This window comes from Varanus komodoensis, unplaced genomic scaffold (genome assembly GCF_004798865.1).
Source record: "Varanus komodoensis strain SLA01 unplaced genomic scaffold, ASM479886v1 scaffold38, whole genome shotgun sequence".
NCBI lineage: Eukaryota > Metazoa > Chordata > Lepidosauria > Squamata > Varanidae > Varanus > Varanus komodoensis.
In genome coordinates this window covers 8,360,710-8,385,581 of record NW_025335909.1, presented here as the reverse complement: position 1 = coordinate 8,385,581, position 24,872 = coordinate 8,360,710, and the positions used below count along the sequence as shown (strand labels likewise).

The 24,872-nt window shown below is 55.7% G+C and overlaps 1 protein-coding gene across 1 annotated transcript; it reads right to left on the bottom strand.

Moving 5' to 3' along the window:
* PTPN11 (protein tyrosine phosphatase non-receptor type 11) lies at positions 1 to 24,384 on the bottom strand. Its single transcript, XM_044440680.1, has 16 exons — positions 24,233 to 24,384; positions 18,107 to 18,229; positions 17,379 to 17,573; positions 16,512 to 16,704; positions 15,215 to 15,331; positions 14,815 to 14,928; positions 12,830 to 12,926; positions 11,926 to 12,005; positions 11,040 to 11,198; positions 9,173 to 9,304; positions 8,701 to 8,855; positions 8,529 to 8,596; positions 7,555 to 7,706; positions 7,349 to 7,461; positions 6,297 to 6,385; positions 1 to 5,748 (listed from the first exon to the last, which is right to left on the bottom strand). The coding sequence occupies exons 1-15, from the start codon at positions 24,244 to 24,246 to the stop codon at positions 6,313 to 6,315; spliced, it is 1,785 nt and encodes a 594-aa protein (XP_044296615.1). The 5' UTR covers positions 24,247 to 24,384; the 3' UTR covers positions 1 to 5,748; positions 6,297 to 6,312.
* Between the last annotated feature and the right edge of the window lie 488 nt (positions 24,385 to 24,872).

Here is a 24,872-nt window from a genome sequence, read left to right as displayed (position 1 = left end):
TTAAGAAAATGGGTTTTTTATTCCTTTTTTAAGTTCAGATGTTTTACAAATAATGCTTTTACTCTGATAATAAGCCTTGGAGCAATTAAAAAAACAACAACACACAGCATAGCCAGCAATGCAGCCAGACTCAACACCCATAAATACAGGCGGGAAAAGACAATCACGAATTTTTCTATACATGATCTATTGTTTGCCCTTTGAATGTCACATGTTGACACTGGCAAAAATGGCCTACAGAATGTGAGGGTAAAAAAAGGCAGCAGATGAGTTGCTTTGAAACACCGTGGGCAGTCCGACGAAGCCCTTCTGCGGTGTGCGAGCCCTCCGGCTTTGCTAGGCATTTACTGGCACGGGGGGGCTCCGACTCCGGCTCTTGCTAAATGTGGGGGGGAGCACACTGGGGGCACAGACATTATTCACGTAAAAAGCAATGACATTTTATACGTATTCCTTTTAAAGGAAAAGGTTGAGTTTCTTTTTTCTCAATAAAATATTACATTTCATTTAATACTCTGGTACAATTCTTCATACGTTGCTAGGAAAGGGAAGAATGGAGCGGAGAGGCAGCTATTTCAACCTAGATGAATATAACAAAGATCTTCTCTCATTGACCCATTATAGCATTATTGTTTTAAAGTCTCAAGAGTGTTCATAAATAAAAGAAAAACAGGCTTGAAATTACATGGAAATAAGAATTAAAATTCAGAGAAAGAACGAAAGAAACAAGACAAAATGATATCAACCATCCCCATCTGAACATCTGGGGCTGGGAAGCATTTCAAATTGCTCGTTGCATGCATCAAGTTCCTAGTCATCAAGTTTTCCAGCCCTAATAGCAATAAGTTCTTTCATATTTTCTCCCCAGAAAATACCTTTTAACAGAAGCTATTGCTTATCACTAGAAGATAATCAATGGTCATTTTTTAAACACACGACTTGGGGGAGGAGAGATAAGATTTGGTCGAAATTAATCGGAGGCTTAAAGAAAGAAAATCAGTTTTAAAAAACAAAGTTTTTATTGAACATTCAATATGCAGCGGCACAGTGGTAGGTGTCATGCCCCCTTGGTCTGGGTTTCCCAAATACCTGCTGACTCCTTTCTTCTCAACGGCTGTTGAGATGCTCGCTCTCTAAAGCTTACGTGTGTGCGCAAAAGCAAGCCATCGCTTGCCTTCAGAGGAGCCCTGCTTCTGCGACTCCCTGTGTGAGTCACTGCTATGGGAGCCCCTGGACTCATGCAGAGATGTGACGGGCAGCCTCGTCCTAGAGCTGGCAGTTCTGCTGCCGCACGGACCGGAGACTGTGGACACGGAGGGCATCGGCCCCCGGGGGGTGGGCTAGCTGCTCCCCCACAGTTCCCACAGGACCTGGGAATCGCCGCCTGGTAGGGACTCGTGATATTTCAGCCCTACACAGTCAAGATCAGGAAAACTGGCCATGGAGAGGAAGCGCTCTCCCAAAAACGGAAGGAAGGGGCTCTGTGAATGCACACTCTCAGCAGGGAAACGTGATTTTCTGGTAATGGAGAACATAGCCAACCAATTCTGCATTTCAGATCCTGCAACTTTCCATTGGAGCAGAAAAGCTGACAAGAAAAAGAAATCCCAAAGCTAAAACACTTCTATAAAAACACGGTTCCAGAATAGAAGGCTACCTTCCCAATGCGGTTCTGGCATGGAAAAAGGAGGCAAAGGATCCCTTTCAGCCAATGGCTATACTGGATGGGGATTATGGGAGTTGTAGTCCAGGAGGCCACCAGGGGGTGGGGGAGCAGGTTTCACTCCAGCCTGCTTTTTCAACTCTGGGGTGGGGGACGGGTCACCTGAACCTGGTAAATAAATGCAGGATTCATTCTGTTCCCTTGCCTTTCCCATTTTAAGTTCACGATTCCATCTTACGAAGAGAAAACTCATTCAAAACTTTAAGACACTAAATGGAACACAGAACTACCACGGTTGATTCTCAGCACAGGCAGGGGCGCATGGGGCTGGGGACATCGCATGCTGCAACGCTTCGTTGCAGCACGGCTTATGCAGAAAGCACTCCCTCTGGGATTCTGCATGTTAAGGAGACCGCTTTTTAAACAACGACAACGACGCATCACCACATACATTTCCTTTTGGTTTTCAGCAAGGCCCAATGCTCTTATTCAAGTTCTTTTCCTCGCACAATCTTCAAGACGGTTCTTCAAGTTTGAGAAACAGACATTCACGTGCCCTTCAAACATTCCACACATTCCCAAAACCATTGTTCCTACAGAAAAGGGGGCCACTTGAAACAAACATTTGAAAGGACTGCACCACAAGGCCGATCTGGGCTGTACCATCCAGACACGGGCTGGGGGCCATGTGTGGAGGATCCCATTTTGGAGATTCCTCACGGAGCTTGCAGAAAACAAGCAAGGCAAGGAGAAGAGGCTTTGCCAGTTCCGCGCGGGGCAAACATTTCCCCCTGCCCCAAACCACAACCCAGCAAAGGCCGTGGGCGCTCCTTTTTGCGTTGGCGCCTTTTCGCTCCAGCTCCAGCAGCAACAACTGGGTTGTGGAGAGGCGGCCGGGGGCAGGGGGAGAAGCGAGTGCCCCATCCCTGCATCCTGGACAGCCACGAACTGAAACTCAGACCGGCCAGTTTGCTGGGGACAGGGCCGCATCCCCTTTCCCTGTATTCAGTCCTGCTCACAGCGGAGTTCCATGCCTCTAATACGCTTGTTTTTGGTAGAGGCTGGTTTGTTTTAAAAAATGCACCAGGTTCATCAACTCGAGGGGGCAGGTGTGGGGCGCCCTTCAGCCTGAGCACTCCTTCTGTGGGTGACCCAACGGGAGGGGCCACCAGAAGAGGGAGACCCAACCCGGCAACCACCCCTGTGCTCTCCCTAGCTCAGGACGGCTTTCTTCCGAAAAAGGCATCGCAGGACGAGACGCGGGCATTCCAGAGCAGCCGTCCCCGATGGCCAGGGGCCGCAGGGGTTGCCGGCCAGAACACCTGGGTGGCGAGAGGCCGCTCTGGGGACTCGCTGGGACTCGCACGCCGAAGGTCCTGGCACGACCAGTAAAAGAGAACAGCGTTTCTGCGCCTCCCCCGGGGGCACCCTCTCCAAACTGGGGCTGAAGTGCCCAGGTGAGGACCCCGGGCTTCACACTTGTCTCTTCCCAGCAGCCCCCCAGAAAGGCACCACATGGGACTTTACAAACGCAGGTCGCCAGCGCAACGCCAGCAAATCCGAGGACACGTGGGGGGCGCCCTCCCCCAGAACTGAGCCACCTGCCGCCGAGCACAGCGTCCTCGGTGCGGCCGCAGTCTTGCCCGCACGGCTCCTGCCAGAAGCAGCAAGCGCTCCAGTGGGGCAGTGCCCTCGGCCTGGGGTCTGTCCCTCCCGTGGCTGGGGGAGAGCATTTCTGGCGGCCACCGTGTACTCGCAGGAGTGTTTTCCAGGGCAGGCTGCGCTCCAGGAACCGCACTGCAGGGCAAGGCCACTGCAGCAAAGGGGCTGCGGGCGGAGGAAGCCGGTGGTCGCACTTCCGCCAGCCGTGGGGCAGAGGGTCTCTCCGAGCGCTCCCGCTACCTCCCTGCGGGCAAACGGACAGCACGGCCAGCCTTCACTCCGCTGGGCAGGGCAAACCGATGGGGCTCGCCCAGAGCTTTCCCACCCCACCCCCCGTTCCATCGGCACTCGTTCGGCCGGGCCCGGCCTCTTGGCCGCTGCCACCGCTGAGCCGGACAGGGGACCCCCTGCGGTGCTGGGGATGAGGGAGGGCAGCCGCGAGGGCAAGCGGGAAAAGCCGGTGTGGGGCACGCAGCCCGCGGGCAGGCCGCTTCGAGGCGAGGCGAAAGACATCGGGCAAAGTGCGGGACGGGCGTTCCCGAGTCTGGAAGCAAGGTGCACGATGAAAAAGGCTACCCAGCTGGAGCAGCAGGGGGCTCGGGACACCCTCGTCCGCTTGGCTCTGGGACCCGCGGCAAGCAGGGCTGCCCGTGCGATGCCATTTGGAGCGATGCGGGGTAGGGCCAGAACTCAGTTTCCCGAGAAACCGACTCTCCGAAAATAACCCAAAAGGGACAAGCTTTGAGATCACAAGGCTGTGAAACGGCTTGAAAGCAGGCAGGGAGGGATGGATGGATACGATCTCTGGCATCAGCCCCTTCGCCCTTCCAAGGATGCGCGGAGCCAGAAATAACCACGGAAGGGAGCAAAACTGCAGAAACAGCCATTCAAAGAAAGAGAGACTGCGCCAGTTCGCACGACTCAGAGCCCCGAACGCACCTTCTCCGCATGCAGAGCTTTCATTTCTGTCATTCAGGCGTGATATGCAAGCAGCCCGGCCCGCGAAGGCCAAATGTCGCGGCACCACCTGAGCATTAGGTTTCCGACTCTCCCAGGAGAGACCTCACTAACCCAGCCCGACAGCTCCCCCACCAAGCTTCCCCCGGACAGGCTCTCTCGCCCGCACGGGCTCAGAGGACGCGGCAGCCCTTCAGAACCCGTCCTCACCACCACCCACCATGGGCAGGAAGGCGGCAGGAACCCGTTGCGACATGGCTCACGTGCAGCTGGCAAGCCAAGGCAGGTCTGCACGCTCCTGCAGGCCCGGAAGCACGGCCAACGCTTCCCACCCAGAGACGGGGTCTGGCCAGAGCAGTTTAGCGCCGCCTTTCGCAGTGGGAGCAGCTCAGGGAGGGAGGGAAGACAAGCAACCCGGCGAGGATGACATCGAGTCTGCCGGTGGACGGGGGACAAGGCACTTGGAGGAAGAAGGCAGAGCATTACAGAATGTCACAGCTAACGGAACGCGCGGACAAGAAGAGCTTGTGACGCCTCGGAATGCTCCTGCCATGCAATGCGGCCACAAAACCCAACCGCCCACCCGTTTTTAAGGAGGCTGGTCAGAGGGTGGAGGGTGAGGCCCGCCAGAAGAGCATGCCGCACCCGATTTTCCCATTTAAATGGAGGGCAGGCTTCACCTCCACAGCAGCCAGCTGGACGCCCGAGCGGATGCTCACAAGAAGGCCATGAACAGAGAAGACGCTCTGTAGACCACGAGGGCAAACAGGCAGAGAGAGCTGGGCGAGGGCCCGAGACGCCACCGACACGAGTGTCCAAGCCACGCCACCGCCGAGTCCACGGAACTCCCCCTCCTCCCCATCACCTGCACATACCTTCGGACAACAGCACCCAGCAGCTGCCCAAGGGAACAAACCAGCTGAACCTGGAGAAAAAAGTATCACGGGAAGTTGTAGAAAAGCATCTTCGTTTCCAGAACAAACACGGAACACAAGAAGGATGGGATGGTTGATCAAGTGGGCTGATCAACAGGCCCTGGGGACCAAGCTCCTGACGAGCTTAGCTGATTTCTTCGCTTTCTGACCTGACCTCGCTTTTGTCTTAAAGGGCAAGCAGTGTTTTTGTTTCAAATTGATCCAGCTTAAAAACTTCTAAAATCCAGAGGAGAGTGGATTTTCAAGTACAACAGAGTATTGGTCTGTGCTGGTGGCAAAAGAACCTTCTGTGTTCAAGCATGGAAACAAAACTAAAATCAAATCAGCCATGATAGAAATCAGAGACTTTGAAGGAAAGGCGTGAAGGGTTTCTGTGAAAGATGGTCTTTAAAGTTCTGCTTATTACTGAAGGGTTAAAACACCATAAATAGAAAGAGGCTCGATGCAGCTGTCAAAGTCCACTCATCGTGGGGCGCGTCTCAGGTCGCTTCCGCTTCACTCTCTTATTTTTTTAAAAATGGTATTTCGGTTCTGCAAAGGGACAGAAAGAAAGAGACCTTTCAGAAATACGCCTGCGTTTATTTGTGTGCTGCAACCTCCACGTAAAACAGAAAGGGTTACAACACAGCGTGGAACGAATTCAGCATGTTGAACCGGGCAGCTTTCGTTCAAGTGTCTGGTGCTTTTAATGCAGAATTCCCTGAGCCTGCAACTTCCAGCAGCCCCAGCAGGTATGGCCAGCAAACAAGGTCTATGGGGTCTGTGGTCCAAACTGGCTGGAGGTTGTGGGTTGCTTACCCCTGTGCTAGAGCAGCCCAGACTCTGCAGTTCCGAGGATTTTCACTGAAGGAATCTGCCCTGTCCTGAGGAGATCCATAGTGCACCTCACCAAGGACTAGACGCTTGCCTTCTGGCTATCAGCTGGAGGCCCCTCCCTGCTATCAAGACCCTTTTGTCAGAGGCACTGAGAAATGACCCCGAGCCTCCAATATGAACCGGAGCACTTTGCTGACCTAGATCCTCATCTCATTAAGCCCCAGTCCTCTGTGAAGTCCACGCCACTCAGCGGCCGTACTTGCCTCCTCTCAAGGCATCTCATCTGAAGCTCTTCTGCTGCTGCATCGGACCAACGTTTTCATAGACTCTCATGGCATTCTCTTCTCTCATCCTGCAGGGCAAGCAAAGGGCTTTCAGGTCAATCGAAAAGCGAAACTTGAGTATCTTAAAGGAGGGTCCAGTTGGTCAAGAGCCACTCCAATTCTACATTCGTGCTTTAAGCTGAACGTTAAAACCGTTGGCTTTATCGATCGCTTATTGCCAGCAGCAGAATTGCTCCCACAGAGCCTGCTCAGCACCTCTAAAGGTGAGAAAAAACAGAGAGAAGCTCGGTCAAGGAAAAGGCGGCAGCAACAATCGCCCTCCTGACATGCTGACGAGGTAGGCAAAGGTTCCTGCAGTCCAGAGTCTCAAAGCAGAGGTAGAGAGAGAAGTGCTTCCCCTTCTGCATGGCAAAAAGGGACCTTGCTGCGTGAAGCCTGCTGGTCAAGGGACCTGCCTCCAGCAGTCCGGGGACCAGACCTGCTCTGCACCCCACCCACCGGGCGAAGTGTGGGGCCCCCCCGTGACCGAGTCGCCGGATGGCAACAAAGCCCGGCACAACCTGCCGGGGAGAAAAAACGGACTGCAAAGCCGTGCATTGCACAGAACGGCGAAACCTGAGCCAGAATCTTGCCCTTAACCCTGACAAGCAGGGGGAAATCCATCCAGACGCAGCGCTGAGAGGCAGCACCCGGCCTCCCTCTGGTCGGCCCTCCCGGCCCCTGGACCCGCCCAACAGCGAGGTGTTGAGAACGCTCAGGCGGCCGCCCTCCCCTGGAAGGCGCTTGCCTGGACGCTGCATCTCCACGGCCCAAATGCTTCCCCTCCACACCCGGAAGGAGGCAAAGAGCCTTCCCTTGACAAATTAGAGATCGCCTGCAGACTGCAAAACGGGGTTCCAGCTCCCCCCGCTCCCCCTCCCTGCCCCCAAGCTGGGCAGGCCACAAGAGGCCGGACTCCGCACAGCTCTGCGAGCCACAAATCCCGGAGGAGGAGGGGAGTGGGGGCCGGGCAAGGGGGCTGCTCCGCTTACTCGGGACAGGTCGGAGTCGGAGTGCACGGCGGGAGAGGGCTCTGGTCTCCACCGGCCTGGTCCGCTAAAGAGTATTTGATATTGGTGTACTCGTGGCCTTTCCTCTTACTTTTCTGAAAGAGATCAGGCGGCAGGAGGTGAGGAAGGGGCCTGGGGGACTCCAGAGGCGGCCCGGGGCTCGGCCGACCCCCGCGGCACCGGAGTACCTGCTCCTCCTCGATCCTGCGCTGCAGCGTCTCGATGTAGTGCTGCACAGCCATGTACGTAAACCGGTACTGCGCCTCCGTCTGCACCATCCCTGACCGCTGGGACCGCACCATCTGGATGGTCTTCGGGACGTCGATGTCACAGTCCACGCCTGGTTGGGGAGGGGGAACTTGGCAAGGGTGCAGGGCCGAGCCCCGCAGGCAGGGTGGCGCTCAGTCCGGAGGCAACCCCAGCCAAGGCCCGCCGTGGGGAGCGGCGGCCTGCCCCGGGCAGGCGCTGGGGAGTCAGCCGAGCCGGGCAGGGCGGGGGCAACCGCAGCCTCACCGGGCGAGACCAGGGATCCAGATGGTCCCGGCGGCGGCCCAGGCCGTCCGCACCACTGCCCCCACCGGCCAGCTGGCTGCTCGGAGAAGGAGCCACCTGGATCCAAGTGGCGGGGTGGGGCAGGACACGCTTGCAGCGTCTGCCTCCCCGCTGCAGTCCCATCCCGCTCTTCACAGACGGGGACGGTCAAACCTCTGCGGCAGCGAACCAGCTCGTCACGCAGCCCTTGAGGCCAAACATGCTGCCCACACCACCCAAGTGCCGTTTCAAGCCGTTTTGCGCTCCCTCCCGCCCGGCTGCTGGCAAAGTGACAGGCAGAGCTGCAGAGAGCTCGCTGCGCGCATCTGGCTCCTCTGCTCCCGAAGTGGCCGTTCCGCCCAGTCTCTCAACAATGATCTAACATGCAAGACCTGCTGAGAGGTCCTCTTTCCTCTTCCCTCCTCTTCGCTCTTCCCTTTTGTAACATGCCTATTAGACATTGTGTGATTGTTTTGTAATTGCAAACTACCTTGCGCCTCAAGCGTGCTGGCAGAAGGGAGGCAGGGGAATGCAGCGAATAATAAAAAACCACGATTTGGCTATCTACTCAGGACCCAGAAGCAACCAAAAGGGCGCCTGCCAGCACCGAGGGAGAGCCGTGGGGACTTGCCTTTCTCTCGGATGATGTCGATGAGAATATCGATCACGATGAAAGTCCCAGTCCGACCGATTCCGGCACTGACAGAGGAGGAGAGAAATGACATGCACTTTACCTTCCTGCTTCTCGGGACACAGGGAGAAGCCGGCACTTGCCGGTAAGCCACGGCCAAGCGTGTCGTTACCTGCAGTGGACCACAACCGGGCCAGCGTCGGAGATGCCCTCCTGCTTGTGGTGAACCTCTTCCAGGAAATCCAGAACCCCGCCGGGGTCGCTGGGCACGCCGTGGTCAGGCCAGGTCCGGAAGTGGTACTGCCAAACTGTTCGCTCCGTGTTGCCCTGCGGAAGCGACCGGCAACAAGGGGCGTGTGGATGCGCGGCCGGGCACGCCTCGAAGCAGCACTGGGGGAGAGCCGGAGTGACCCAAGTGGGAGGGGAGGGGAGGGGAGACTGCCCAGCGGGACGTGCCCCCTTCCCGCAGCCTCCCTGGCTGCGCCAGGTGATGGCCAGGGGAGGGAGGGGGGACGGCGCGGTTGCTGGCGTTACGGGAAGCAGGAGGACCGGGGCGACCACGGCAGCCTCCTCCTGAGGACCAGCCGCTGCCCTGTTCTGCCGACGGATCGGGCACTGTGAAGGACAGCACTCGATGTACAGACCTGCCCGACCTTCGAAAGCTTCAGCTCTCGCAGCGTGTAATCGTGAGCCGCGCTTTCCCGGACGTTCCGGACACGCATCACGCCGTACTCCTTCAGGGCGTGCTCGTCCGGCCAGTACTTCACGCACTTGCTCTGGAAGACAAGAAAGGGGGCAGCGGGTGCCTGGGGGCCGTGGCTCCATAGTTCTGCTCTACCCCGAGGGAGAAGGAGGCCCTTCCTGGAGCATCAGAACAGACATTTCACAATTCCACTGCCAGGCAGGCTACTTTGTAAATAGTGGCTATGCAGGACGATCCGAAATAAAAACAACAAACCAGGACATTCGCTTCTAACAGCATTCTGGCGACATGAGCCATTTAAGAGGTGAATGCAATAGAAACGTGTACAATAAAAGGAGCGTCTTAAGCCCAGACTCCCTCCAAGAAAGACAGCGGTCCATGCCCACATTCACAACAACCCTGTAAGGTAGGCTAGACTGATACACACAGCGATGGGCCCAGAGTTTGCTAGTCCTCTTGGAGGCTCTGAACCCCGGTTTCCCCAGACCACACTCTAGCCGCAGCATTAGGGTAGCCTTCCTCAGCCTGGGACCCTCCAGACGTCTTGCCCTGCAAGCCATACTGCCTGGGGATGATGGGAGCTGTAGCTCAAAACATCGGGAGAGCCCGGGAAGCAGTGCTGCGTTAGAGGTAGGGAACTTGTGGCCTTCCAGCGCCAAAAGGCACACGCATATGAACGGCGGCAAGACGGTGCTGCGCCGAGTGGGGACAGCAGCCAAGTCCCGCCTGGAGCGCTTCCTGGCGAGGCGGAAAGTGTTGGTGGCGGAAAGCAGATGGTCTGAAGCAAAACCGGCATGGCACAGATAACTCGCTACATGGGACCAGACCCCAAGCTGCTTGTGGGCTCGCTGCAGAAATCCGCGGTCTCTCCGGCAGTGGCGGTGGGGAAGAGGCCGAAGAACAGAAGAGTTTGCTGAGCCAACAAAGCCCGGCCTGGCCAGTGGCCAGAACTCTCGGAAGCCCAGATCCATTGCTTCCTTCCGTAGAAAACGGGACCCCCCCACCCCCGCTCGGCTCCACTCCCAGTATTTATAGAGGCAGGGCCATTCGCAGCTTCCATTCAGGACCTCGTAACAAGAGAGCAGCTGCGGGAGAAAAGTGCGGAGGCAGAGCAGCAAGCAGCAACCGAGAAGGCGGCGGGAGAGGCGAGCTGGGGATGAACGCGGGAGCAGCCGGCAGCGGAATGAAGTTCGGGGGCGGGTGGGGCGACGGGGCGGCAGGAAATCCACTCGCACAATCTGGGCTCCCGCCTGTCCTTCTGATGCCGCAAGCACCAGCGCCCTCCCTTTCGGAGGCTTCTCGGGATCGCAGTCCAGTCAGCCACCGGGCAAGGTGCCCTGAGGTCACGGAGCAGGGGAGGGTCTCGGGCTGCCCCTGGCTGAGCTGCTTCAGGGCGGGGGGAAGGACGGGGGAAGGTCCAGGCGAGGAGCACCGGCTCAGGTTGGGAGCGCGGGAACCGGGCCGGGGTCGTTTGGGGCCGGGGACGCAGGCGCAACCAGCGGCAACAGCTCCGCCACCAGCAGTGGGCCCCGGATGCTGCGGAAAGGGCAGGGGGGGAGCTGGGCAGAAGAGGCGAGCGTGGACTCAAGGACCACCCACCCCCTTTCGAGCAGAGCGGCCCGGCCCTCCGTGGTGCGCGGCCTCAGCGCCTCAGCCCTGGCGCGCGAGCTGCGCCCCAGCGGGGTCCGGCTGCGGCCATGCTGCCCCTCTCCCCGCTCTGTCGTGAGACACGAGGGCATTTTCTCAGTCTGCCACGCCCAGACGCGACCGGCACCCTCGCCCTCTCGGGGCCCACCGTCCCCGCATACCTTTCCCCGCTCGACCTCTTTCGTGGTCATGACGATCACGCGGGAGTTCTCCTGGAACACCATCCGCCAGAAGTCGTTCACGGTGTTCTGCAGGCAGCCTTGAGTGGCAATGTAGCTCTTCTTGGGCTTGGCGTTGTTGCACTTGGTCTCAAACTCCGGCTGCCGATTGAGAGGGATGCCGCCCGGCAGGCCGTCTTAGGAGGGGGGCTGGGAGCGGCAAAGCCCCTCCCACAGCCAAGGGGGCCCGCACCCCAGACACTTCTGCAGCGGGGGGAGGCCTGGGGCATCAGGGGAGACCCCCCCCGACTGCTCAGGGTATGGGCAGGGGCAGGCTAGAGGGGCCACCCAACCTCAGGAAGCTGCGGCTGGCACAGTGGGGCTGGTGACCTGTGGGTCGTCCTCGCATGCAAGTTCTGTGCCCTAGTTTTAATTAAGAGCTGTTAACTAAACCACCCAGGGAGGGAAGGTGGGATTTACCATTGAGCTGCAAGCCCTGGATTGTGCTGGGTGAAACCAGAATGCAGGGTTTGCATGTAGCCACCCGTGACTCAGCAGCAACCCGTCCCGACCCCACACTCCGGGGTGTGGTTACGTGAGAGCCCAGGCAGGATTAGTCCTTGTGGAAATTTCATTCGTTGGTGGGCAGCTCGGTCTTGAATGTGTGATTCCGCCCTGCAAGCTTTGCATGACAGCTGGTCCCACCCAATGAAGTCTCCTGACCCTGGTTCACTGATACGGAGCGGGACGGCTGCTTCCATCGCTTTGGGGGTAGGATAAGGAGCACCCAAACCTCAAATTTACCAGCAGGCCCCTGCTCCCAGCCCAGCACAAGACAATGCATTTTCTACTGGCTGGAGAAGTCAGCATAAGCCAGAAGAGCTCTTACCATGATAATATTGGCATTTATATAATCAGAAACAGGCTCATTTGGGTCTCCGTCGTGGAGGACAACTCTGGTATGATCAACTGGGAGGAAAAAACACGCCAGGTTAAACACGCACAACCTGACAGGGCTGCACTGGCCCTAGCAAGAGCCGCTCCCCTGGGGCAAGTTGGAACTTCCCCCTGCACATGAGCCAGCCCTGCCCTTTAGGCCACAAAAGGAACGCAGGAGGCCAGCAGGAATAGCGAAACTGGTTCCTTGGTGCAGAAAAGCCGGCTTGCTGTGACCCGTCTCCAAACAAAAGCAGCCACCCGAAGGCCAGGTTTGGACTCAGCCAATTCTCCACAGAGACCTGCAGGGGTCAGTGGGAGGTGAACCCCTGCCTCGGACCGAGAATGTCTCCTTCCGTCGTCCTGTCCCTGCTGACCCCCAGCTTGGCCACACCAAGGTCAAAACATGGAACGTTTGGAAGACAGAGCTGCACTTGTGCTTCCAAAATTCTAAGGACTAGAATCTTGATTGTTAAAAGCACTATGATCTGGAGCAAACGCTCTCTGGAACGTGCTGCCTCTCTGCTGGTGCTACACGCCAATGTTTTGTTTAAAAGGCGACACAGGAACAATACTGGCTGGGAAAGGTGGAGGCAGGTGCGCTCTCACTGCCCACAGTTCTGCAGGGCCCCTTTCCAGGAAATCTCGCATCGGCTGGGGGTGCCCCATCTTCCACTCCCATGGAAGGCATCAATAGCAAACTGGATGATTGTCCTGCCAGCAAAAACCCTGGCTGAGCCTTTCCCGCCTAGGAGGGGATACGGTGGGAACTGTTGTCCAACACAACTGGGGGGCACGGGAAGAACCAAGATGGGGAAGGTTCCACCACAAGCCCGAGGGAATCAGGCAATACTCACAGGGCAAAATATTTTTGTAGCGGTTTTTGTTCTTGTTCTCCTGCCGCTGCCCCTCTTTCCGGCTGTACAGCAATTTGCATTCTTGCTGCTGGAGAGTCTAAAAGGAAAGGCAAACAGGCCAAACAAATTTGGGACAGGCTTTCCCGAGTTCCACCGTCGATTCCCCACACGCTCTCCAGCCACGCCTACCTCGCACTGCGCCACAATCGCAAGAGACCGGGGCGAGCAGCCAAGGTGCCTCCCAGCCCCGCTGGACGGGGTCTGCAAGCAACAGCCAGGTGCCAGAGCCCCAGGCCAGCCCTCCGGTGCCAGCCAGTCCTCCTTGGAGGCTGGTGGGAGCCCCAACCGTGGCAGAGGCATTTGCTGTGCCTTATTTCTGCAAAATAGCTCCAGTTTTGGAAACAAGCAGAGCCCAGGAATAAGGGTATCAGGGTTCCCACCAGTCTTTCTGCAGGACACACTGAAGAATTCCCTGCCTAAGCCCTGCCTGGGATACAAAGGGGACTCACAGGGCCGCCTCCCCCAGCACCAAGCTGGGGTTTGGGGTCAGCCGGGAAGGCTGGGCTCGTGGCGCCCTTGAGGCGCGTGGTCCACGGGGCCACCGCATGGGAGACGGCCGTCTTGGCGGAGGCTCTCCACCTGGGGGGCTCCCTTCGGGCAGGGATGCAGCTGTCCCCACGGTGCGGTCAACACCAACGGAAGGCACTTCGGTAGAAGCTCTGGGGGTAAAGGCACTGGCTGTGAGGCGTCACAAGCATGGGCATTTTTTTATGCCTCTGCAATCGCAGAGCTGTGACTTTAATGCTCCTGTGGCTTTATTTATTTATTTAGAAAGCATACTTGATCATCCCCTGAAGGCTCCCTGGGGGGGATAACCAAGGTATGCGGTTTTTGCTTGGGTTGAGAGCCACCCTGCGCTGCTTCCCAGAAAAGGCCCATGATAAATCGGAATCAAAGGCAAACCAGGGAGGGCGAGGCTGCCGGGCGGCGAGCTGGACGCACTGCGCTGCCGCGAGCCCCGCTGGCTGGGGGGGCTGCCCTGAGCACTGGCCAGCCCAAGGCTCTTCATGCGTGCTTCACCGGCTAGCGGGCCACGTCACCGGCCTCCTCTGCCTTCTCAGCAACATGTGATGAGGCCTCCTCCTCACTGGTCCCCATTAAATCCAGCCGTTCAGCACGTGTCTCGAGCAGGAAGGCTGGCAGAGCGCAAGGGACAGGAACCGAGAGGGACTGCGCAAAGCTGCAGCTCCCCCTAGTGGTCTTCTAACCACTGTACACACACGCACACACACACACACTCTAACATCCAGGCAGCCACCGCAGCCCCCTGTGTGCAGTTAACAGCCAAGCCTAGAAAGGCCAACCCTGATATACGGCTCACATGCTGTCCCAGGGAGATCTGGCTGCAGGCCTCTGTTCCACCCAACAGCAACTCATAACCGCTGCTCAAAATGCACTGCTCAAGTCTCGGAGGCACGCCCACGATCTACAGCCGGTGCACCAGTGAGCCAAGCAACAGGCTGGTGAGTTCAAATCAATTGCCTGGTTTGCATGTAATGACAACCCACGGTTAAATTAACCATGGATGGTTAAGTTGCGCTTTGTTGTGTGTGACACCGGAACTATGGCTGTTTGGGCTGGGAACCACAAACACGACTGCCTCGGGTCAGGCTTCCTGAAGACAGACCGTGGGCACTGTGGGCACGCGCTCAGGCTCCGAGTGGGCCACCAGAGCGCCAGCATTCTGAGCCCAGACCGAAGCTTCCGCTACACAGAGGCCCAGCTCAGTCCCTGCATCGCAGACCTTCCAGGCCCACGATCAGCACAGCCAGCTCCAGGACGGGAACGGCCCTCATCAGTTCCAGAGCGCCACTCGGGGTTTCCTCCAAGGTCAAAAAAGCAAGCCAAGCGAGGAAGCCACAGCGGAGCTTACAGACTCTGCGCCTTCTTCGCCGAGGTTTCGCCGAAACGTCGCCCCACATTACCTCGAATTCTTCCCAAAAGCCCTGCTTCACTTTGTCCGTGGTCTCCGCCAGCTTGCTCAGCTCCCGCACACGGCTCTCGATCTCAGCTGCGTTGATGCGGGTGGTGTTGAGGGGCTGGGGGGCACAGAAGGGAAGCCGGCAGATCGGTCAGCCCAGCCTCCGCGAAGAACTGCTACTTCGCAGGTCCAGCAGCCGGGGGGGGGGCAGATGGTGGGCTTCCTGGGGACCGGCCGGCTGCCCAGCCTTCAAGCCCCGCCTTCTTGCAGGAGGCCCGTCCAGGATTCCCTCATGGCCTTGCTCCACCTCTGCAATCTGTCACCACCCACTTCTGCCCCTATGGAGAGACTGCCTCCCCCGGGGCCCTCCTGGGGGCGCTCAGGTCCAGGGGCTCCCCACTCACCTGCTTCAGCTGGAGGACGGTGCCCAGCGTTTCGACCATGGGGTTCTTCTTGTAATGCTCGACGAGGTCCGTCAATGAGTCAAACTTCTCCCCACCACCAACGTCGTATTTCATCTCCTTCCAGGGAAGGGTATAAAGGTGTTGGCAAACGACACTGGAAGGGGCCCCACTTCAAGCCACCAGGGGCTTGGTTCAGACTGCCTTCTTTCCTCTTCTTAACCAGGGCTCCGGAGGCAGCTGCCGGTTACCAGGGGGCCACGGCGCGCAACGGAGCCCCTGCTTTGCATGGGGAAAGCCTTGCATGTGACCCCCAGAACCCCAGGCAGGGTACACAAGAAGCCAGGCGGAAGCCCTGGGGAGCTATGGCTGCCTGTCAGTGCCGACAAGTATGGACTGGGGGGTCTGGTGATGTCCAGGGCAACTAAGCGCAGGGGCCAGGCATACTTCAAACTAGAGAACAGGGTGCCTCTGAGCACGTGCCCAGAACTGAACAGGAGCTTACCACCACAGTAATGGACTCCTGATTTTCTCCCCACACCCCGCCCCAACCTTTTCTGGTAAGACGAGCTCATCTTAACATTTAGGAAAAGAATCTTAAAGTCATCATTAACCAACGGAAGCCAGAAACCAGGGTCATCGACTAGTAAAACCAGGCCTCCCTTCGGCCTGTCCCTGAGAGACCGGGGGCCAAGCAGATGCCCACATCTGCAGCCACTTACTCCAGGGCAGTCCCCACGCTAACTCTGTAGCCATGACTGTGGTGACGAAGTCTGAATCCGTCACTTTGCTGACTGCGTCTGATTAAATGGGCAAACGACTAGAACCTGCCCAGCCTTGGCGAAAAAGCACGCGAGTTCTGCTTTGCATCTCACAGGGTGCCTTTCTGGAGGTGGATCCCTCCCCTCTCTTCATGCGCGCGCACACAGGGGAGGCAATGCCTGTTCCGAGATGGCATTTGCCGACGGCGGTTTCCAGAAGTACTCATATTACAAATAATCGACACACTTTGGAAGTGTGTCTGCATTGCCAGATTGACCGGGTATAGATTTTTAGTTGACTAAAATGGTTTGCAACCTACTGATTGCAGCAGCTGATTTGTTACAGGTGGCAAGCAGATTCTTCTGTGTTTCTTCAGTCGAGGGAAGGGGCAACCAGCCCTGTGAAAAGGCAACGCCCAAGCCCAAGCCTTCCACCCTTGGGGAAAGCGCGCGCGTGCACACACACACACACACACACACACACACACGAATGCTTCAGACACATTTGTGTTGTTTCAACTAGGGCTCCATGCCTTTACCTGGCACCGGATCATGACGTGCGTCACTTTGGATTTCCCGTCGTTGCTCTCTCCTTTATCATCCCCCGTCCGGACGGAGAGGACAAAGTCTCCAGGATGGCTCTGGCTCTCACGGACTAGAAAGCTCCCATGTTTCCCCTTTTCTGTTAACAGCTTCTCTGCTTCTTTCCCAGAAAGATGACCATGAAACCACCTTCGGGAGGACAAGAGAGCAAGCAGCCCGCTCAGTTATGTACTCGAGGGACTGCTGTCCTGTTCTTTTGTCAAAGGACTCCCACAGGGGCTGACAAGAACCAACTGTCGGATAGCCCCTGGCCCCCTTCACCTGCACTCAGCAAGAGTCAGGCCAGCCAGGGCAAAGCAGGGGTCCAGGAAGCACTGCTAACGTTTCTGATAGCCAAGGCATGTGCTTTTTTAAAAAAAACAGTCAAACCAGAACACACACTTCCCTCTTACAGAGGATTAATGCATATAAAACCACCACTCATCCATCCTCCAGGAGGACTTCCCCCGGCCTGGAGGCAGAGGGAGTATTCACACGATCCATCAGCTGGACTGCAGCACCGCCGCTGAAGGCAGCCAGGGGGTGGCACTGCGGCTTCCAGCCCGGGAGGGGTCCGGTGATGCAAGGGGCCAACAAGGGTCCCCCGGCCCTCGAAAGGTGCCGCCAATGGCTGAATTCCCCAGACTGAGGGCTCGGGGACAGCTGCCTGCCTCCGGATCACTAGCCCCAATCCCAGCCACACCAGCTCTTCCAGGCTAGCGTGGAGAGGGGCGCTGGTGCCCCATGTACCTCGCATGCCGCAAGGAAATCGCCCGTTTGGACCCAGCCACCTCCTCCTGACACCCCGACCTCCTCCTCCTCACCTTTCGGACGTGGGGTCAGCACAGTTGAGGGGGTACTTCAGCTCAATGACATCGCCGTTCTTCTCCTTGAGCTGCCCGTGGTGTTCCATGTAATACTGGACCAACTCCGCCAAGGTGGCAAATTTTTCTCCTCCATACAGATCATAGTAGTCTCCCGTGTTCTGAATCTTGATGTGGGTGACTGCGCCATTCCGTCTAGGCAGGGCGCACAAGCACGGAGCCGAGGGAGAGAAGAGGAGCAAAAAAGCTGCTCGCGGGACTGTATCTGAGCGCACAACACAGCCCCGTACGGAGCCAGACTGTGGCCCCTTCTCGCCCGGGACGCTGCATCCGCGTTCCCCCGCCAGGCACCCCTCAGGCGTTTGGGAATACAACTCCCCCATCCCTGACTACTGGCCGTGTTGACTGGGGCATAAGGAGCTGGGGAAGGCCACTCTGGGAGGGCTGCGAGTCCAGGGTCTTTGGACTCAAAGTTTTCCCTGACCCAGCTGTGCTTCACTCCACCAACCGCATGCTCCCCATTGCTTGAAGGCCAGGAGAGGAAGGATTGCTCAGTTACAAACGGCAAAGGGGCTCCTCTCTTTCCTTACTGTTGCAGATGTTTACTCTGGGTCAGTCCCCAAATTTAAGACAGGTTATCAAGTTCACTAAATTACTCTTGACTGCTGAAGACAGAAAGCAAGGACTCCTCCTGTATGCAGAAAACTCTCGACATACAACCAGCTTACCGAACCGAAAGGGTGAAGTCCCCCGGGTTGCTTTTGCTGGGCCGGGCCAGGAAGCTGCCATCAACTCCTCGTGTTAGGAGCAGGTTCTCTGCCTCCACGCCAGTGATGTTTGGGTGAAACCATCTAGAAAAAGAGGGTAATGTTTTAAAGTCACGCTTTAGGCAGCCAGAGGTAACGACCACAGTCATCCAACTGCTAGCAAGTCTTTTTCACACACACCCTTTTAACAGGTTTTTAAAAGACATCCCTTCTGGACAGCACAAACCTACACTGGTAAAGCTGGAAGTAGCTTCTATAGAACCAGATCATCTCAAGATTATTGCAATCCATGCTGACTGGCTAAGGCACCCTGTGGTTTTGAACAGAAGTCTTTTGGAGTCCTACTCGGACATGTAGGGGACCAGGCCTGGGACTTTCTGCACAGAAAGTGAGGGCCCGGCCACAACGCTGCAGCCCTTCCATGGCTTTGGTCTTACACAGCAAACTGAAAGGAAAAAGGATCGTCCTTCTTGCCATTTACAGCCACTGCCCTGCCTGGTCGCCTGGAGGCAACACCCACTGATCAAGGGTGAGCGGCTGCTCCAAGTACCTTCCCAAGGATACAAAGCTTTTCACGCACGGCAGGAGCCCTGGAAAACCTTTAGATGGGCAGCCACTACATCAGACAGAGCAGGACAAACCCAGAAGGAAGATACAACCTCATGCCTGGTAAATGCACACCAGGCCTCAGAGGAAGACGGTCTGGACGCCAGTCCTGCCTCTCGAAGCTTCAGGCCAGCGATCCCGCTGAAGCATCAGGCGCTTGCAGCCCTCGTCAAGAGCGGACTGTGTCCCAAGGTGACAAGACCTCGCTGTGACGCGGACGCCTTCCCTATATCCTCTTGGTCTCGGCCACCCACAGGCATCCTCTCTTGAGACTAATATAGCACCTTGCCAGCCAAAAGCCTCCACATAGGCTGCACCTTTTGAGTGGTATTTGCCGCCTATGCCACCAGCGTCCTCCGGCTTATTTTTAGAAATTTGGTTAATCAAGCCAACATTTCAGCTCAGGCTGAGCTTCCCATCCTGGAGTGAAAACTCAAGGCCCAGGGAGCTGAAAAGCCCAGGGAGCTGTTCTTGGCAGTTAAAGTGCTCGTGTCGCCCAGCCTTTCCCACCCTGGAGCCTTCCAGATGTGCTGGGATGGAGCCCTGTCATCTCCAGCCAATACTGACACACAGCTTTGTCCAGCCATCACCAACCTGGGGCCTCCTAGATATCCTGGACTACAACTCCCATCATCAATGCCCTGGCACATCTGGAAGGCAGCCGGTCAGGGAAAGCTGACAGGCCGCAATCGAGGAAGATGGCCCATGGCGCCACGGTGCGGGTTCTTGCTCTGACAAGGTTATGATCTAGATACAGACTTCCAGGGGGCAAGAGAAAGAAGAGGACAGAGGCAAAGATCCAGCTCAAAACTCAGGCCGATTGCACAAAGAAACTTTAACCAGGCATCTGCTCTATGGTGCATGACCTCTCCTTGATTATCTTTTGTGAATGAAAGCTGGAGAAGACGAGAAAGAGTTGTCTCTGCAGAAAGGTGCCTGCAAGGAAATTGTTTCAGACTGCTCAAGGATGCTGCCAAGCCACACACCTTTATAGGGTGGAGTGACAGAAAAACTCCCAGGTGATCAGGCTGGGCAGGTAAAGAAGTATCCTCCCTAATTCTAGATATGGCAACTGGTGAGTCTTGAGTGAGTTCAGCACTGCCACAAGGAAATGGACACTGGGTGACCAAACTGAGCAGGCGGACTGGACCTGGCACGTGATACACAGAAGAGAAACAGCACCATTGAGGGCAGGCGCTGGAAGCCCTCTGCTCAAAATGCCACTGAGCTAAGAATTCCCTGGGTGATTTGGGGAAGTCACTAGCTCACATTGTCCTCCCATCTGTATTATGGAAATGATATTAGAGCCTTGCCCAAACATCCTGACTGGGGGATGCTGGGAGTTGCAGTCCCTCAGCATCTGCAGATTATTAAAGACTGTGTTGCCATCTTGCCTTGCAGAGTTAGTTTTGAGCACTGCCAGCATAATGGATGCAAACTGGGGTGCCAAAAGTGCCCGTGATCTTCACTTGGAATGGAACAACGTTAGCTTTGGAGGGGAAATCTCAAACGCAGAGTTCAGGTTCAGGTACGCCACCAAAAGACCCCGAAAAAGACGATGAGTAAAGAGGGGCACTGAGATGACGCACACGTCTGGGAAACATGCAGGTGAGAGGCGCATGATGTGCAACATGCCTTGGAGGTCGGGAAGGCGATTCGTTAAGCCAGCTGTGGGGGAAGGTATATGTGCCGTGCACAAAGGCAGGTCAGCATCTGAGGGCCATGCCAGTTTGGAAAGCAAGAGATGCGACAGGCTGCACTCAAAGCTGATGTGAGCCCTTTTGACAACTTGGAGAATTGTTACATTATGCACCGAGATCATGCTGAGCACTGCGTCCAGGGTGCAATTCTAATTGCTAGTTACAACATTCCGTTAGAAAAAACGCCAAATCCCAGATAAAATCGAGACAGCGCAGCCAACAGCTGCACTGGCATAGAGATTCAGCTCTCTGCTAGACCTGTGGCTTACGATTCAGACCGAAAGCCAAGCCACAGTTGGTTGTGGTTTCTGAACCAAAGCACCGGACAGACTCACGATTTGTAAGTATATGCCAAGGCAGGTTCTGAAGCACGGCGAGAAGGTAGATGGTGATCTGATGGGCATGGCGTGGTCTGTAGCTGCATCACAATCAGCCAGTCAGGGGCCGGCATGTAAGCCCACCTTCCCAGCAGCGATCAACACGTGGAGCACACTCGGGGATTTTTTAGGGAAGGCAGGAAGGAAAAAAGGCATGAAGCGTGGCTTGCCTTACACCTGGAGCACAAGTCCATCTGTGGAGGGCTAAGCCATGGATAGCAAGCCATGGACGGTACTATGATCCAACACAAACCAGGGAACTCCCTTTGTTGGAGGTTCCTGAATGAGAGAATCAGCGATGGGAGCAAAGGGGCCAAGCTGTCCTTCAAGGGCAGCTGGGCCAACATGACCCATCAACCCAGTCGATGTGCCAAAAGGGGAACCGTTACATTTGCATCCGAGAAACTCCGGCAAAAGCGCCATGGCAGACATGCAAAGGGTTGTCAGCAAGTAAGGCGATCTTTTAAAAAAGCCATTGCTGAGGGCAGAGCATCTGAATGCTGCTGCTCTGTGTACGCCCAAGATGGGAACCCACTGGGAAGACGAACCACCTGGGAAAAGGAGGAGGGCATCAGCTGGAAAATCACTTCTCGCCTTTCCTTACCTTCCAAGATCCCTTTTGCTCTGACCTTCTACCACCCACGTCTGCCACCTACCAAAAGGTTTGCCATTTCACAGGTTAAGAAATGCAAGCTATGAACACTCAATCATCACATAATTTTGAGGGGGCTTTTTCAGGGGGGCACTGCAGGATTTGAAGGAACCGCTGAGAAGATATAAAAACCATGACACTCAAAGCATGGAGCAGAAGCCAGAGGAAGAAAACAGCTTCCGGCGGTCACCGATGGCGCTCGCAGCTCTATTTGCAGCTCCAGTTCAAGTGCTATCTAGTGCTTCAGGTATATTTGGCTGTGAGTGGGAAGAAGCATTTGTCAGCAGCCTGAAATAGAAGGATATGGGGGAGTATCCAGCCAGACGTAGGCCAGCAAGTTATGCCAAGTGGTTCCGGAGACACGATTGGAACAAGAATGCTCGGACAACTTCACATGCACATTTAAGGATGCTCTCCCACCCTGCAGCAGAGTCCGAGCAAGGTTAGACAGCTTTATAAACGTGGAGAAAAATGGAGGGGTGAAATAAGATCAAAGACTTAAATGATTTTGCTAGCATCACAAAAAGATATAACGGGCTAAGGACTTCCCCTATGACCTGTGCTTGGATATATCAAGGAAACTATTAATAAAGCAGAACCAGAAATTAGCTATTAATACATTCAGTGCTGCTAGAGTAGAATTAACATTAAGCAGAACGAAATTACTTCAGTAGAAATAGGAAAAAAGACAGGAAAAATAGCTTTCAAGTTTTTCTTTTTGAATGCCTAGATTGGAAATAACAAAGGCAGAATGAACATATCTCCTGGAATTAGTTTACTGAAAAACCTTGAGATGATGTAATCGGAGAAGCAAGCGTTGCATTCATTTTCAAAAAGGGAACAGAGAATTGTTGGCCCTAAAGGACTGGTAATATTAAGCTGCATGGAGGAAATGGAGAAATGCAGCATCACAGAACAGGGCTGGAAATCCTTTTTTCAAAGCCATCCAAATCAGTGGCTATTGCTCTATTTTGTAGACAAACTTGCACTGTCGGAGCAAGTAGAGGGTGTACAACTGCTTATTTTCACCTGTTCTCAATCTCTCTCAATGAAAAGCTCCTCTCAATCAACAAAGGTTTGCTTAGTACAGAGGTGCTACAAGAAATGTAACCTGCTAAATGTGTTCCTCTGGTGTAACCTTGGAAACCACGGGGGCAGCCCTGCCAGGGAGGAAAAGGGGCAGTTCCTTGCTCAGAGTCCGGTTCGGTAGAGAGAGAGATTTGCTTTCCCTGGAACATGGCAGGGTGAGAAGGGGCCAGAACCCCCTTAACATCCATCAAGAGACAGAGATAGCTAAAGTTGAACAGAGGAAACCTGCAGGCCTCCGAATGTTGCTGGGCTACCGCTTGCATTGCTGATTGCTGGCTTGAGAAACTGGAATCCAACAATAACTGGAGGCTGAATTCCACCCAACAGAAAAGAACCCACCACGATGCATCACATCCAGCATCCTTTTGCCCAGTGGCCAGGCCAGGCCAGGCCAGGCCAGGCCGTTTCACAAGAAGGGTGTGGAGACATCAGCCCTTTCCAGTTCTCCTGCCCACAGGCACCTGGTACTCAGAGAAAGCCCTTCAGAAACAATGAGGTTCTGCTTAGCTATCATCCAGTAACAGACTTCTCCTCCTGCTTTAGCACTGGCACCCATCAAATCTGCAACCCCCACTTATCCAGGAATAATTCCTGTTAAAATCAGTGGGACTTCTTTCTGAGTAGATGCGTACAGCATTGAGCTTCTTAAACATTATATTTCGTAATGATTTATATCCAGCTATTTGCCCTTTAAAAGATTCTGCCTCTGAGCTTCCAGGAATGCCTCTCCATGAATTTATCCAATCTCACTGGCCCCAGTGAGTGCCACTGAACCTGGCAGCCAGGGATCCCATAGAGTAGTATGCTGCACGAAGAGATGCTTAAGCAAAGTGGAACAGCCAGTGACATTTAACGAAACAAAATGAGAGAACAGTCAGCAGCTGAAGTCCACTGTCAGTGGCTGCTTTTGGGGGGCACACAGACCAGTGTCAGGTTCTGCAAGCCCAGACTAAGGAAGCAGAAGAGCTTGGATGGGGATAGGAGAGGTGGCTTCCACTGCACAGGAGTAACTGGGAGAAGAGATCAATTGTCTCTGAATCATCTCTGTCTTTTCTCCATCTTCCTCTATAACAGGGGCATGGCCTACAACTCCCACTAGCCCAAGCCAGCACAGACAACAGTGAGGGAAAATGAAACTTCCAGGCCAAAACTTCTGCAGGGCCAGAAGTTGCCCATCCCTGGTTTATAAACACCAAGCTCTGTGTTGCACAAGCACTTGGGACCCAGCATGCCGAGAATCCCTGCTTTCATTTTAACTATTAAAAAGCAGATTTCTAGTCTCCATGGCTGCAAAAATATGCTGAGAACCAGCTGGGCGATTTCAACAGAGCAGGCGGAGAACTGCGACTAATTTTCAAGCATTGCTGACGCCCCACAAAGGGTGGGTAATGTACGGGCCTCCAAATGCCGCTCGGCCACAACTCCCATCAGCCCTGGCCAACACAGCCAATAGTGAAGGATGATGGGAGTTGTAGGCCAAAGCATCCGGAGGGCCTGGGGCCAGAGAAAGAGAAACCCCCTCACGGGGACCTGGCTGAGGGGGGCTTCCCCTCCCCACCAGTCTCCATGGCAACAGCAGGAGGGTGCGGAGGAGCCAGGCACCCCTCCCCCACGGGAAGAGGGGGGCGGGGCCTGGCTCGTCCTCTCCTCACCCCCTTCTCACCTCCTCGAGGTCATCTTCTCGCCGCCGTCTTCCTCACATGGGGCCCCGTCGCCTTGCGGGGAGCCCGGCTCGGGAAGGGGGGAACAGAAGCCAGCCCGGCCCCGGCCGCATTCAGGCCTGGGAGGGAGGGAGAGACCGAGCAACGCGTCGCAGGAGTCGTCTCGTCATCAGCGCGCGACGGTCAGTAACATCAACAGACCCCGCCCACCTCCCCGCGCTCTTCCTCTTCCTACTCCGTACACGAGGCAGCGGCTAGAGTGGCACACGCCACGGACGGTCATCCCCTGGCACCTCTATGGCGAAAAACACCCTTTCCTTGCTGTGGGCCTGGTCGTTTTCCAACTTTATCTCACTTGGCGGGGTTATGTTACCACCGCCGACGAAAAATGAATTAGAATGGCCCCTGCGCTCTTTCTGTGTACAGGACTGAATTGCTAGAAGTAGCTATTGCCAACCTGTCGCCCTCTAGGAAGGGGTTAGACTCCCGTGCCCATCAATCCCATCCAGAACTGTAATAAACATTCATAGGGTTGCACCCTAAAGTGCAAGGCTGGATGGAAAGAAAGGCTTTTCGCGCGTACGCCTAAAAACTTTGGCATATGGCTTAATTCGTGCACCTCCATGGACGGCTGGTCGGGCC

Coding starts and splice junctions, on each gene's coding strand:
- PTPN11 (XM_044440680.1), bottom strand. Junction 15,332..16,511: donor ACGTCATGATCCGGTGCCAG/GTAAAGGCATGG, acceptor CTTCCCTGGAAG/GAGATGAAATACGACGTTGG. Junction 7,707..8,528: donor CGACATCATCCGAGAGAAAG/GCAAGTCCCCAC, acceptor CTCCCCAACCAG/GCGTGGACTGTGACATCGAC.